At 38.7% G+C, this 13,443-nt stretch overlaps 1 protein-coding gene across 1 annotated transcript; it reads right to left on the bottom strand.

Moving 5' to 3' along the window:
* Nucleotides 1–7,132: 7,132 nt before the first annotated feature.
* LOC135154183 (uncharacterized protein K02A2.6-like) lies at nt 7,133–11,215 on the bottom strand. Its single transcript, XM_064099492.1, has 2 exons — nt 8,437–11,215; nt 7,133–7,845 (listed from the first exon to the last, which is right to left on the bottom strand). The coding sequence occupies exons 1-2, from the start codon at nt 11,213–11,215 to the stop codon at nt 7,133–7,135; spliced, it is 3,492 nt and encodes a 1,163-aa protein (XP_063955562.1).
* Nucleotides 11,216–13,443: the final 2,228 nt, after the last annotated feature.

Here is a 13,443-nt window from a genome sequence, read left to right as displayed (position 1 = left end):
GTGTGCAGCACTAAGCCAGATATTTCGTTCCATGCACCATTTCCAAATTTTTATGGAAAGCTTGTTACAACTTGGTGATTTAATGCCTCCCATGTTATTCACATAGCACACTGCTGTTGTGTTATCAGATCTAATTAAGATATGGGCATCGGATGTACTACTATGAAAAGATCTCAGCCCTAGATCGATGGCCAAGATTTCTAGATAATTAATTTCATTATTTTGTGCATTTTCATATTCAGACTGATTCCACCTTCCCCCTGTATGAACTTGCATATTTGTGGCACCCCATCCATAGCCACTAGCATCTGTGCGTATTTCAAATTTAGGGTTTTCCCTTTTGATAGGAGCAAATGAACTATCTACATGACTTATCCACCATTCTAGTTCCTGCTTCGACTCACATGATAGCTCCATAATCCTGTCATAATGCCCTTTATTCTTTTTCAAGGCTTCTATTTTTTCTTTCTCCATATTCCTATAAAACAATGGTTCATGCTGCACATCAGGGAATGTGGAGATTATCTTTCCGATAACATGTGCGACATGTCGAATTGTGGGTTTTGGTTGCGTGAGTAACTTTTCACATTCTTCCTTGACATTCTGAGCTCTCTCTACTTGGAGTTTAATGGTCATGTCTACTGTATTAAGGGTAAAGCCCAAGAACTCCTGCACTGGTTTTAGTACTGATTTTCCTGGGTGAACTTTAAACCTGAAAATACTTGCAAAGTGGCATTAATTGCAGACTCAACTTTTTCTTTTGTTTCCCCAATAAGGATTGTATCATCAAGATAACCAAGTACAATATGACCTTTTTCACGTAGTGAAGAGAATACTGGTTTTAACATATTAGTGAATAACCTGGGTGCAGAGGTTAACCCATTTGGCAGTGCCTTATATTGCCACTGTTGTCCTTGCCAATTAAATTGCAAGTATTTCCGGAATTCAGAATAAATTGGAATGGAGTAGTATGCATCTTGGAGGTCTACTGAAGCCATATAACAATTTTCTGCCAAGAGACAAATCACAGAATGGATATTATCCATCTTAAAGTGTTGTTTAACCACAAATTCATTTAGGTCTGAAAGATCCAAGATCAATCTTAGACTGCCATTTTTCTTTGGCCTTGTAAATATGTTGGAAAAATAACCACCCTTGATAAAGGGTGAGCTTCTTTCTATCACATTCTTTCCTTCAAGGTTTCTCAGTTCAGCTGATATCTCATCTGCTTCTGATCTGTTACGTTTAAATTGATGACAAATCAATCTTTCTGGATGTGGTAAACTTGTATCAAATTCTATCTTAAAACCCCTTACAGCTTCCAGTATTGTAAGATCGGATGTGATTTTCTTCCAATTATTATAATATTGTTTCAGTCGACCTCCAACAGGGGATGCTTGGTCAGAATTATTTGTGCATGCAATTACATGATCATTTGTACAAAACAAAGAATTATTGCTACCTACCTCTTGGGGTAGAATGGTAGCTACTTCCGCTGGGGATTCTCTCGATATCTGCCCTGAGATGCTGGCGGTTTTTTCACCACGGGGGCTTGTGGCTGTCTGCGGCCCCTGATAGGGGCCTTTCTGTCCAAAAAAGGCCTGTAGGCCTAAGGAGCACCTGATTGTGGTCGATAGTTAGTAGACCACCCTGCAGCTCTGTAACCTTGGCGGGAGTAATCTCCAGCTCTGTAAGGGTGGTGATTGGCGTGAGCTCGATAACGGCCACGGCCTGGTTCTGAAGTTCTTACAACTCGTCCAGTAGCTTTCTGCTCTTCGGTCATGTCCTTAACTCACTTTCCCAAATCGTCCCCAAAAAGGAACTTTGTGACAGGAATAGTTGGTTTGCAAAGGTGGCTGTATACATATACAGCATTCATGTCAGGCTTTATTTGTTCCTTGCGTAGAGCATTCATTTCATAATTTGCATTAAACAGCAAGGCCAGTGCATCTTGTTGAGATGGAGAAAGGTTGCCCTACGAGATTGAGCGAGTGAAGGCTGTCAAGACCCTAGTGAGGGACTTCTGTACCCTAGCTAGCTTGAGGTCTCTGCTTCTTGTTGAAGGAGACAGATTCTCCCAGATTACAGGATTTACTTTAGGTACGTCCAAGTAGGGGCAGTTGCTTGGTGGCAAATATTTTATTCCAGTCTCTTCGAGGACTTTCTCCTCCAATTTATTGTTCATCATGAACATTGTTGAGCTAGCTATTTCTTCTTCAAGAGGAGGCCCCTCATCAGATTGGGCAGCAAACTTAGCTGCGAATGTGGGAATCATTTTCGGAAATGTCGATTCCTCTTGGGAAGTACATGTGATGTCATCGTAATCAACATCAACTGGTTGCGTGTACGGCCTTTGGCATGATTGGTACGGATTAATGTCATCATGATCATCAGCTGAGTCCTCATTATGAGCATGTTCAGCGTAATGTTGGTCATAATCTTCCTCCGGTGGCAATGGGAGAGCACCAATGACACGGTTAAGCATGGATTCCAGTTTTGTTAAACGACTGTCAACATCAGTTTTTATTTTCATCCCGTGAATGGGACGACTGCTCCTTTTTTGAAGTTGAAACTGAAGCTGGAGATCCGTTATTGCCGTCTTTAACATTGCTTTGCTTCTTCTTATCTTTCTCTGGTTTCTTAATACCCCTTTTCCACTATGGCCAGGACAGCGTCAGGACAAGGCGCGGAATGTAATAATTGCAATCCGTGACCCTTCCGCAACCTGTCCGGACATTCCTGGGAGTATCCGCACGCTGTCCTAAACCCTTCCTGGTGTTCGGGAAATCAAAATTTGTCCGCATCCAATTTTACCCCTTTTCCACTATGGCCAGGACAGCGTCAGGACAAGGCGCAGAATGTAAAAATTGTAATCCGCGACCCTTCTGCAACCTGTCCGGACATTCCTCGGGGTGTCCGCACATTGTCCTAAACCCTTCCTGGTGTTCGGGAAATAAAAATTTCTCAGCATCCAAATTTTGGTCGAGACCAAAGTTTGGACGCGGATTTTGAATTCCTGACACCTTCGGGACTTTGTCCTGATGATGTCCAGACCTTCCTAAACCCTTCCGCGTGTTCCGGAAACCATCCGCGATCAGGTCAGCTTCACGAAGCAAAGAATGATGACATGCGGAATGTGTCAGGAACATGCGGACTAGAATAAGAAGGCAAGAGGAATGTGTTAGGAATGCGCGGACAGGAGTAAGAAGGCAAATGGAATGTTTCAGGAATGTGCGGATATGCAGTGAGCGAGTTGACGAAAACAGCCAGCAGTGGTCATTGTAAAAAGAAAAGAAAAAGAAAGAGGCAGCGTATCAAAATTTAAGACGACAAAAGGGCAAAAGGGAAGAAGAAGAAATGGGCACTTCTTGGTTAGATAGGGGACTTAATCGTGATTTTTTTTCACACCATAAACTTTGAAGAGGGTGCTCGCTACGGTTGATAGTTTGATATTATGATGTTTAAACAAGTAAACAAATTCAGCAAGTAATGGCCAAATGCTGATATTATTATGGCACCTTTTGAAATGTCAACGCTGGTACATTTTTAATAACATTTTTTTTTTTTTTTTTTTCATTCGATGGACTATATTAAAATCATGAACAATACGGTAGATGCATTATCCTGCTAATTAGATGATATGATAAGATGACATATGTGATACATCATGGGGCGCGTTTCCATATAAGAATATAACACTGTTCTGACATGTCAGGCGAAAAGATATATTTTCCCTCGTATGATTTATGCATTCGTATGAAGGCATAAAATATGGACATGATGGATGAATTTCGATTTGAAAAAAAAGGAAATATTGTAGCCTATGTAATAGGAATAACTACTTTGAAAATTGTATTTTGATGACGAAACACTTTTATATTCTCGCCAGCTCTCGAATGGGTCAAAATCAAGGTTGTTTTGGAAACAAGTGCTTTCTCATTTAATAACTTGACGATAACTTCTTTGTATATCGGGGGGTTGTCCGTATATTATTCTGATTATCCGAGTCCTTGATTTTACCTCTCGGGACGTTGTCCTAAGTTTGTCCGGCTTTGTTCTAATATGATCTGCATGCTGTCCGCGCCAAACGCCGAAAAAAATATTCAGACATTGCTGTCCTAAAACACTCCAAAGACAGGAATGTCCTAGGACAAAACGCAGACAGTCCTGGTTATGTCCTCGGACAAGTTCATTTGCATAATCTTTTTCGGGATTTGGTGCGGACAGCATGCCGAAATTACAAAAGTTGCTTCCGCAAGCCTTCCTGGTCTTGTCCGCGCCCTAGTGGAAAACCGCCTTAACAGACCGTTTATCGATCTTCTTCCCGCTCACGGAGCTCTTGACTTATGAGGCTTTTGGAGGTGGATGTGCTCGCGGGGTGCTTAGACCCATGGTGGAGCATCGCCGCCGGAGTTTCGGGGGCCGAGGAGGCTCTCGGTCCGGTCGCAGACGGACTGAAATCCGCCGACTCCTGATCACGAGCGTTGCTCGAACTCATGATAGAAAACGTAAAAATACGATTCCAAAGTGCAAGATATTATCACCTTGCCTTGAATAACTTCTGAAAATAGGTATGAATAGTCCTTTGAGTAAAAATATGTCGTATTTCCGAAGAAAAATCCTTTTTTCTGTAAGAGTGCGGCAGGTGTTTGAACCTGCTATTTTGCGATAATGAGTGCGCACGTGCGAGGTGTGTGTGTGTGTATTTGAGTTTTGTCAGACGTGTATCAATCAGATATGATTATTTACGTCTGGGACCGACCTTTAACGTCACCATCCGAAAGACGTGACCAGGGCTCGAACCTCTGCATCAATTTGTAACTTCCCCACATAGCTTGGATTACAGGTGCACGCCACAACGCCCAGTTGTGGCGGGATCTCTCAATTAGTCTCCTCTCGAGACGAACGAAATAAAATTTCAGTCGAATAAAATGTCGCTTTGAATAATATTTTTTCGAATTAAATTTTGTCAAATATATAATTATCAAATGAAACATTGTCGAAAAAAATATTGTCGAATGTGTTGAATTAATTTTTTTTTGTGGAATGAAATTTTAACGAATATATTTTTGACATCGCACGTATGGTACGCCAAATGTGTAGGTCAAATGAAATTGTGTCGAATGAGTTTTTGTCAAATGAAATTGTGTTTTCAAATAAAATTGTGTCGAATATAATTTTTTCAAATATTTTTTGTCAAATATATGTTTTGTCGAATATATGTTTTGTCGAATATATTTTGTGTCAAATATATTTTTTATCAAATATATGTTTTGTTGAATATATGTTTTGTCGAATATACGTTTTGTCGAATATATTTTTGTCAAATATATTTTTTGTCGAACATATTTTTGTCAAATTTACTTTGTGTCAAATATATATATATATATATATTTTTTTCAATTTGTTTCCCCTCCACAGGGATTTTATTATTATTCAAACATAACAAGATATCTTTTCAATGACAAATCAAATTAATAACAACGAAATACAGTACAACAGTAATTGCAACAAATATATAAATTGAACTGTCAGGTTCACATAATAGTAAACAATTTAAGGAACAAGCAAGGAGTAAATGAACAATAATATTCATATGTATCATTGTACATGGAAAGGGAACTGAACAGATCACTTCATGTAAACATGGCACGTAATTGAAACCATTTCTCTGTAAACTTTACCATTTTACAATTTGACTCTGCGATATATTTTTCATTCTTGAAATAATTCTGAAGTGCAAATTTGATATTATCAAAAATATATATTTTTGTCAAATATATTTTTTATCAAATATATTTTGTGTCGAATATATTTTTGTCAAATATATTTTTTATCGAATATATTTTTTTTCAAATACATTTTTTGTCAAATATATTTTGTGTCAAATAGAATTTTGCCGCGTCAAATAGTTTTTTGGTTGGTGTCGAATATAAATATTTGATTCCCTTTTGGCGTTCCATAGGCGAAGAAGTAGAACCAAAAACAGAGTGAGAAGATATATAAGATTAATGACTACTGTGGTGATAACTGATAAAGGTCTGCAAGCATACTATGTTATTACACGTCAGAATGAGTCATGGCTGCCACCAAGATGGTCGCCGTGATGTTGTCGCAGCTAACCCAATAAACCTGTAAAGTGTTATCAAACTGTATCTAACTGGTCTGTTATTTGCCTCCAAACTTACTATTGAAATAACTAAACAAAATATTCATAACAAAATTACATGATCTAATGGCTTTCTAACTTTTGGATTCCCCAAACTGCATAACTATTGCTTATTTTCCATCAAGTTCAAGTATTGTCCGTAACGGTGCATAACAATGATTTAAAAGAGGCATAAACATGTTTACCAGATACGTATCCACACAATTATCGTTTTGTTCCTTTCTTACCGGTGTAATGCTTAATGCGCAATGCGACTTCGCTAACGCTACACAGTAAATTCAATCATGCGGACACCTGTTGGTGCTATGTCGGTAACCATGACAATCACATACCTTACACTGCTTCCCCTTTTAACAAGTGGATTCCCTGGCACTGTATAAATTCGCAATGTTTTGAAAATAACATAATATACCAGCAAGTAATCTCAACAGTAAATTTCACAATTCAATATCATGTTTCCTTTTTTGTTAAGTAGGCTATGCATCTTATAGCTATTTGTTTTAGAAAATGTTTAACATGAAAAGCAATAGTTTCGTTTGGTTATTGAGGGTAATATGACTCAAAAGTAGCAAATACGATTCGTCTGATAAAGTAGTTTTACAGATCCAAAAGGGTTTTTCAATTTCTCTATTATTTTAAAGTCTATAATATCCGCAATCTGACATTTCTTTATTAATGCTCATGAGTATCAAATAAATCATAATTTCATGTATAAATGCAATGTACTTCACGGTTAATTCTTTATTGTAATAATATACTGAATAAAACTTTTAACTTTTCAAACTCTCTATCCTTCCTTCTAATAGATCAATACATTTTAACAGAGATATAAGTCTGTGTATGTATTAGAAAATAATCATACTGTTGTATATGCTTGAAATTAAATATTCCACATATGATTATCTCACCTTGCTTGCATGTCGTGTTATAAATTACACGTGTTAACACTTGTTAACTCATGCTTTATTTTGAATAAATTAACCTGTCAATTGGTTTACGGAGTCTATGTGATCTTCGAGGTGGATGTGGTGAAAGTTTTTGAGTAGCCCCGGGTGTAGCCCCTGGCTGTACATCTGTACTTGGGCCGCTTGTACTTTTGACTGGGGATTTTTCTATTCCCACTTCAGAATTTAACTGCCGAGACTGTGCGGAGTCTGGCAATGAAATTAAATCAAAACTATCATCCAAATCTGCATGATCACTAGACTCTGGCAAACACTCTTGGTTATCACTTGCCTTTAACATGTGATCTACATGAACACTTCGAACTCTACCACTTATATCAACTAGATACCTTCTACTTCCACAAACAGTAACAACTTCTCCCAACTCCCATTTACCTTCTTTGTGTGGGGGAGCAAGGATACGAACGTTCTCACCAACATCAAATGAACGATACCTACGACTACCCTTGAAATATCTCTTTTGACTAGATTGTTTGTTTTCTACTTTTTGAGATAGATCTGGTAAAATCAAACTTAGTCTTGTTCTAAGCCTTCTCTTCATCAAAAGCTCAGCTGGTGTAAAACCAGTAGTTGATTGAGGAGTAGTACGATACTTCAACAGAAAATTGGCTAGTCTTCGCTTCATACTAAACTTAGAACTTCCATCAAACACTTGCTTTTTCAAAGCTTCTTTCACGACTCTTACTGTTCTTTCTGCAGCTCCGTTAGATGCTGGATGGTAAGTGGGAACTAAAATATGCCTAATTCCATTTTGTTTCATGAAAGTTTGAAATGCTGCAGAACGAAATTGAGGCCCATTGTCTGAAACTAACTGTTCGGGTAAACCATGACAAGCAAAAATGGACCTGAGTTCATTCATTGTTTTCTCAGTTGTTGTATTAGTACCCATATGAATTACTTCTATCCACTTAGAGTGACTATCTATGAGAACAAGAAAATGCTCACTATCAAACTCACAAAAATCTACATGGACTCTCTGAAATGGTCTAGCTGGCCAACGCCATGTTTCTAACGGTACTCTTGGTGGTTTGCTTCTGACATTTTGACAAACAGAACATCTACTAGAAATTTGCTCAATTTCTTTGACAATACCAGGCCAAAACATAAATCCTCTAGCAACAGCTTTCATCGCTACAACACCTGAGTGCTGAGAATGAAGTTCATCAAGTAACTTATGTCTCAATGACTTGGGTATTATCACTCTATGTCTCCATTTGACACAACCCTGATCACATGACAACTCAAACCTTCTACTGTGATATGGTTTCAACTCATCATTCATTGGTTCTGTTTCTGACCAACCATATAAAGTTTGTTCATACACTTGTTTCAAAACAGAGTCTTTCTGAGTTTCTGCAGCAATCTCTGTTGCTGTTACTGGAAAGTTACTGTCTACAATATCAGTAACATAGATACTACCTTCTGTACCATCTTCAGAATCTTCGTGAGGCAAACGAGATAACGCATCTGCGACAGCGTTCTCCTTAGAACTGAGATACTCTATGTTGTAGTCATACTGCGAAAGAAGTATTGCCCACCGCTGCATTCTTGATGCTGCCATTGTCGGAATCGATGACTTAGGACCCAACAAATGAAGTAGCGGCTTGTGATCAGTGATGAGCGTAAAGTTTCTACCTAGCAGATACTGATGAAACTTCTTGATACCGAAAATGATACCTAACGCTTCTTTCTCAATCTGAGCGTAATTACGCTCACTCTTCGTCAAGGTGCGTGATGCAAATGCGATTGGCTTTGTTTCTCCATTATCCATTACATGACTTATCACTGCTCCGACACCATAGCTAGATGCATCACAAGACATCTTCAATTCACGCCTGTTATCATAGTGAACGAGAAGTGCATCACTGGTTAACATTCGCTTGCATTTCTCATATGCTTCCTGTTGGGCTTTCGACCATTCCCATTTCTGTTCCTTCTGTAGTAACTTATGGAGCGGTGCTAACACTGACGCAAGATCCGGTAGAAATCGCGAATAGAACTGAACCATCCCCCAAAATGATCTTAGCTCGGTCACATTCTTTGGCTTAGGAGCATTGATGATTGGCTCAATTTTCTCTTTGACTGGTTGAAGCCCCTGTAAGCTTAGTTTCAACCCTAGGTACACCACTTCACTTTCCACAAAGGCACATTTGCTCCTTTTTAGCTTCACATTATGATCATTCAAACGCTTCAACACTTGCGCGAGCACATCAAGATTTTCATCCACTGTGGTTGTAGCTATCAATACATCATCTTGATTACACAAGCAATTGGGGATACCTTGAAGAATCTTATCCATTGTCGCTTGGAAGATCTTCGGTGAGGACTTAATTCCATATGGTAGTTTTGTGTAGGAATACAATCCCATATGCGTGTTGATAGTAAGATACTGCTGACTTTGCTGATCCAAGTTGAGTTGTGCATACGCGTGAGAAAGATCCAACTTCGAGAAAACTTTGGTACCTCCCAACTCTGCATACAAATCCTGCGATGTGGGAAGAGGATAACACTCGTCATCAACTGCTCGATTGACTGTGGTCTTATAATCTCCGCAAAGACGAACACTTCCATCGGCTTTCGGCACCACTACGATCGGAGTTGCCCAGTCGCTGTAGTCTGTCTTTACGATGACTTTGTTTTTCTCAAGGTTTCTTAACTCTTTCTCAACTTCTTCTTTCAGTGCGTACGGTACTGGTCGCGGTCTACAGTAGACTGGAGTTGAATTCTCCTTGATTCTTACGTGCGCTTCCACACCAGAAATCCCTTCATAGCTGTCTTCAAACATTCCGCTATACTGTCGGAGTAGACTCTGCAATTTTGAAGACTCAACATGGAACACGTTATTCCAATCTAACTTCAACTTAGTCAGCCAGTTCTTACCCATCAGTGTAGGACGATTCGTGTAGCTTGTTACCATCATGGGCAACAACAATGTATTCCCTTCATAGGTGACTTCACATTCATATTCACCACACAAGTCCAACTGCTGACCAGAATATGTTCTGAGTTCTAATGAATTTGGTCTCAAAGGTACATCACTAAAGTTTCTCTCATATGTGTCCTTACTCATAATAGAACAATCTGCCTGGGTATCAATCCTCATAGTCAAGGATTTATTGTTGATTACAACTTCTGTTTCAAACTTATTGATCGAATCTGTAGCATACACACAATACAAATTCAAATTATGTTGCATAGATTTCTCTAGATCATCAGTTTCATCCAACGCATGAACTTCAACATTACCGCCAGTTCGACGCGATTTACCTTTACTCGGTACACTAGTCTTTCCTCTATTTGACTTACAAGCTTTAGCTATATGTCCCTTCATCTCGCACTTGAAACATTGTGAACCTTTAAATGGACATTCTTGAGGTGGATGATTTCTGGAATTACAGCGATAACAGTTTCCATGCTTTTTACTTTCAGCATTAGAGGGTTTGGGTTTACCTCCACGACTAGTTGGTTTAGCTTTACGGGTGTAACTTTTCTGACTATTCACACTTCCAGCATTATGAACAGAACGAAGTTCACGAGCATTTATTGATGCCATCTCCATCAACAACGCAATTTGGCAGGCTTTATCAAAATCTAAATCTTGAGTATTCAACAGTTTGTTCTGAATTCGTTCATCAGCCAACCCGCAAACAAATCTGTCTCGCAAAGCTCTATTCAAGAAAGATCCATAATTACAATGTAAGGATAAATTCTTTAAGGCAATGATGAACTCACCAACTGTTTCACCTTGTTTCTGATTTCTTGTTCCAAACTTGTAACTTTCAGCTATCTCTAACGGCTTAGGATCGAAATGATTCTTCAACTTATCGATGATGTCGTCAAATGTTGCATCTTTCGGCTTGCTGGGCGCTAACAAATTTGCGAGAGTTACGTAGATTTCTGTTCCAATTTCAGTTAGTAAAATTGCCTTTTTCCGTTCCTTCACGAATTCAGCATTCTGGGAAGTTTCAACGATGTTATTGGCCATGAAAAACAGTTCCATACGTTCGACATATGAAGTAAAAGGTTCGCGAGCCTTCTCAAAGCTCCCTAACCGTCCGATATAGCCACTGGGCGTCGCCATGTTGTATCACGCATTGACTGAATACACGTGCGAATACCATGTGCGAATACACGAAGACTTCCTTCCTAGTTCCATCAACAATACGACGGTAACTTTAACCAGAAAATGTCCCTTTATGACCTCAAAATTAGGATCAAACTTTCGTCTCACAGATTAGCAGTCCCTTAACCAGCAAAATTAAGACTTAAAGGCTTTCGTAGACTCTTTTCTGAGCATCCTCGTCGCCAATTTGTAACATACTCAGAAGAACACGTCATGACACAAGCTCTGCCAGTTCAAGTGTGTTTAATGCGCAATGCGACTTCGCTAAAGAATGTGACCGAGCCAAGATCATTTTTGGGGATGGTTCAGTTTTATTCACGATTTCTACCGGATCTTGCGTCAGTGTTAAGTTACTACAGAAGGAACAGAAATGGGAAACAGAAATACCGGTGTGTTGGCTCAGTTGGTAGAGCGTCCGTCTCACAACCGGGAGGTCGGGGGTTCAAACCCCGACCGCGTCAGACCAAAAGACGTTAAAAGATGGGAGTTGCTGCTACCCTGTTTGGCGTTCAACGATTAAAGGGATAGAGCCTCGTCGATCTGGCGCTGCACAGTGGCTGCCGGGCCCACGATCAATTGGGCAAAGCAAATTTTCGGAGTATTTCATTTCATGTCTATTTCGAACAATAAATTATGGATTTATCATTTTATTTATCATTTATCATTCTTCATGTTATTCTGATAAAACCCTGCCATTTGACGTACCATTATAAGCTACAAGGTCCCCAACTTATTTTTCTGCAAATGTGCATGCAATGACGTAATGATGAGTATGATATAGTTTTTATCATCATCTATTATCGATATATAGGCCTAATTATAAGAATTATATTTGATTAGAATAATTCATTTGATGAGCAACTATCTCGTCATCGATAGTCCGTCACGGTGAAGTTTTGCGCCCAGCAGCCCTACCCCAGCTCTACCCCTCCGGATCCTGGCGACATGTATTAACTAATCCATGGTATTTATCCATTACGTACCATATTTGTTAATTCTAGATCAAATAAATAATAATGAATTATGTTATATTAGAATAAAGGGACATTAGACCAAGTGTGAATTAGACCAAATGAAAATTAGACCAAGTGCCGATTAGCCCAACTGAGCATTAGACCAATTGGCGATTAGACCGAGTGGTCATTAGACCATTTGGCTATTAGACCAAGTGGTCATTAGACGAATTGGATATTAGACCAAGTGAGAATTAGCCCAAATGGAAATTAGACGAATTGGATATTAGACCAAGTGGGAATTAGACGAATTGGATATTAGCCAAACTGGTGGTAGACGAAATGAGTTTAGACTATGTGAAGTTGGACAAACTGATAAGTAGACCAAGTGGTATTAGACCATCCGATGCATATGGTAGTTAACTTAAATATTAATAAAAGACAGAACCCCGTCCCCAAAAAGGTCTGCATTATAATTATCATTATTTGTTTTGGCGTCACTGTGCATTGGAGGTGAAAAGCGAACTGAATCACTATGACCCGGGGTTTCCTTCTACTCTTATAGTATACGAATAGTGCAGTGGGTTCTTAACGTGCAAAGGACGAACTGATAATATTTAAGTAAACTGATAATATTTAAGTTAACTGATAATATTTAAGTTAACTGATAATATTTAAGTTAACTACCATATGCATAGGCGGATCGGTGAACTATCGGATGGTCTAATACCACTTGGTCTACTTATCAGTTCGTCCTATACACGGGGCCTCCATTTTACATCCTATCCAAGGGACAGGGTGATTTAAAAAAAAAAAATTTGTTACAAAAGTCTCACCATCAAAACTGATAGAACTGTACTTATTGACGAGAAAGTCCACTTCAATAAAGAGTTACTGGTAATTGTAAGAAACAGTTTTATTTAAATGAACTGTCTGGGCGGGTAGACTTCCCCTTCATGTGCCTAAGGGTGTACACGAAGTATGGAATAAACAGGTAGAGAATGTGACATCAAAATTTGTAAAGAGTTTATATGTCCAAGATTCAGATGAGCAAAACTACCACATTTTGTAAAGTCATACTTCTTTGACTAAATTGTGCTTCAGTATCACAAAATATCACATTAAAAATTGATTGTACACATTTACAAACCATACAAAACAGGTAAAATATTGTAAATATTGACAAAACAGAATTAATTGGGCAAAACGAGGAGTGTGAAAAAAAATGAACTG

The sequence above is a fragment of the Lytechinus pictus genome, chromosome 5 (assembly GCF_037042905.1).
Source record: "Lytechinus pictus isolate F3 Inbred chromosome 5, Lp3.0, whole genome shotgun sequence".
Taxonomy (NCBI): domain Eukaryota; kingdom Metazoa; phylum Echinodermata; class Echinoidea; order Temnopleuroida; family Toxopneustidae; genus Lytechinus; species Lytechinus pictus.
This window is presented reverse-complemented; position numbering and strand designations above follow the sequence as displayed.

Coding starts and splice junctions, on each gene's coding strand:
- LOC135154183 (XM_064099492.1), bottom strand. CDS start 11,215: ATGGCGACGCCCAGTGGCTATATCGGACGGTTAGGGAGCTTTGAGAAG. Junction 7,846..8,436: donor GTATGAACAAACTTTATATG/GTTGGTCAGAAA, acceptor CTTACCATCCAG/CATCTAACGGAGCTGCAGAA.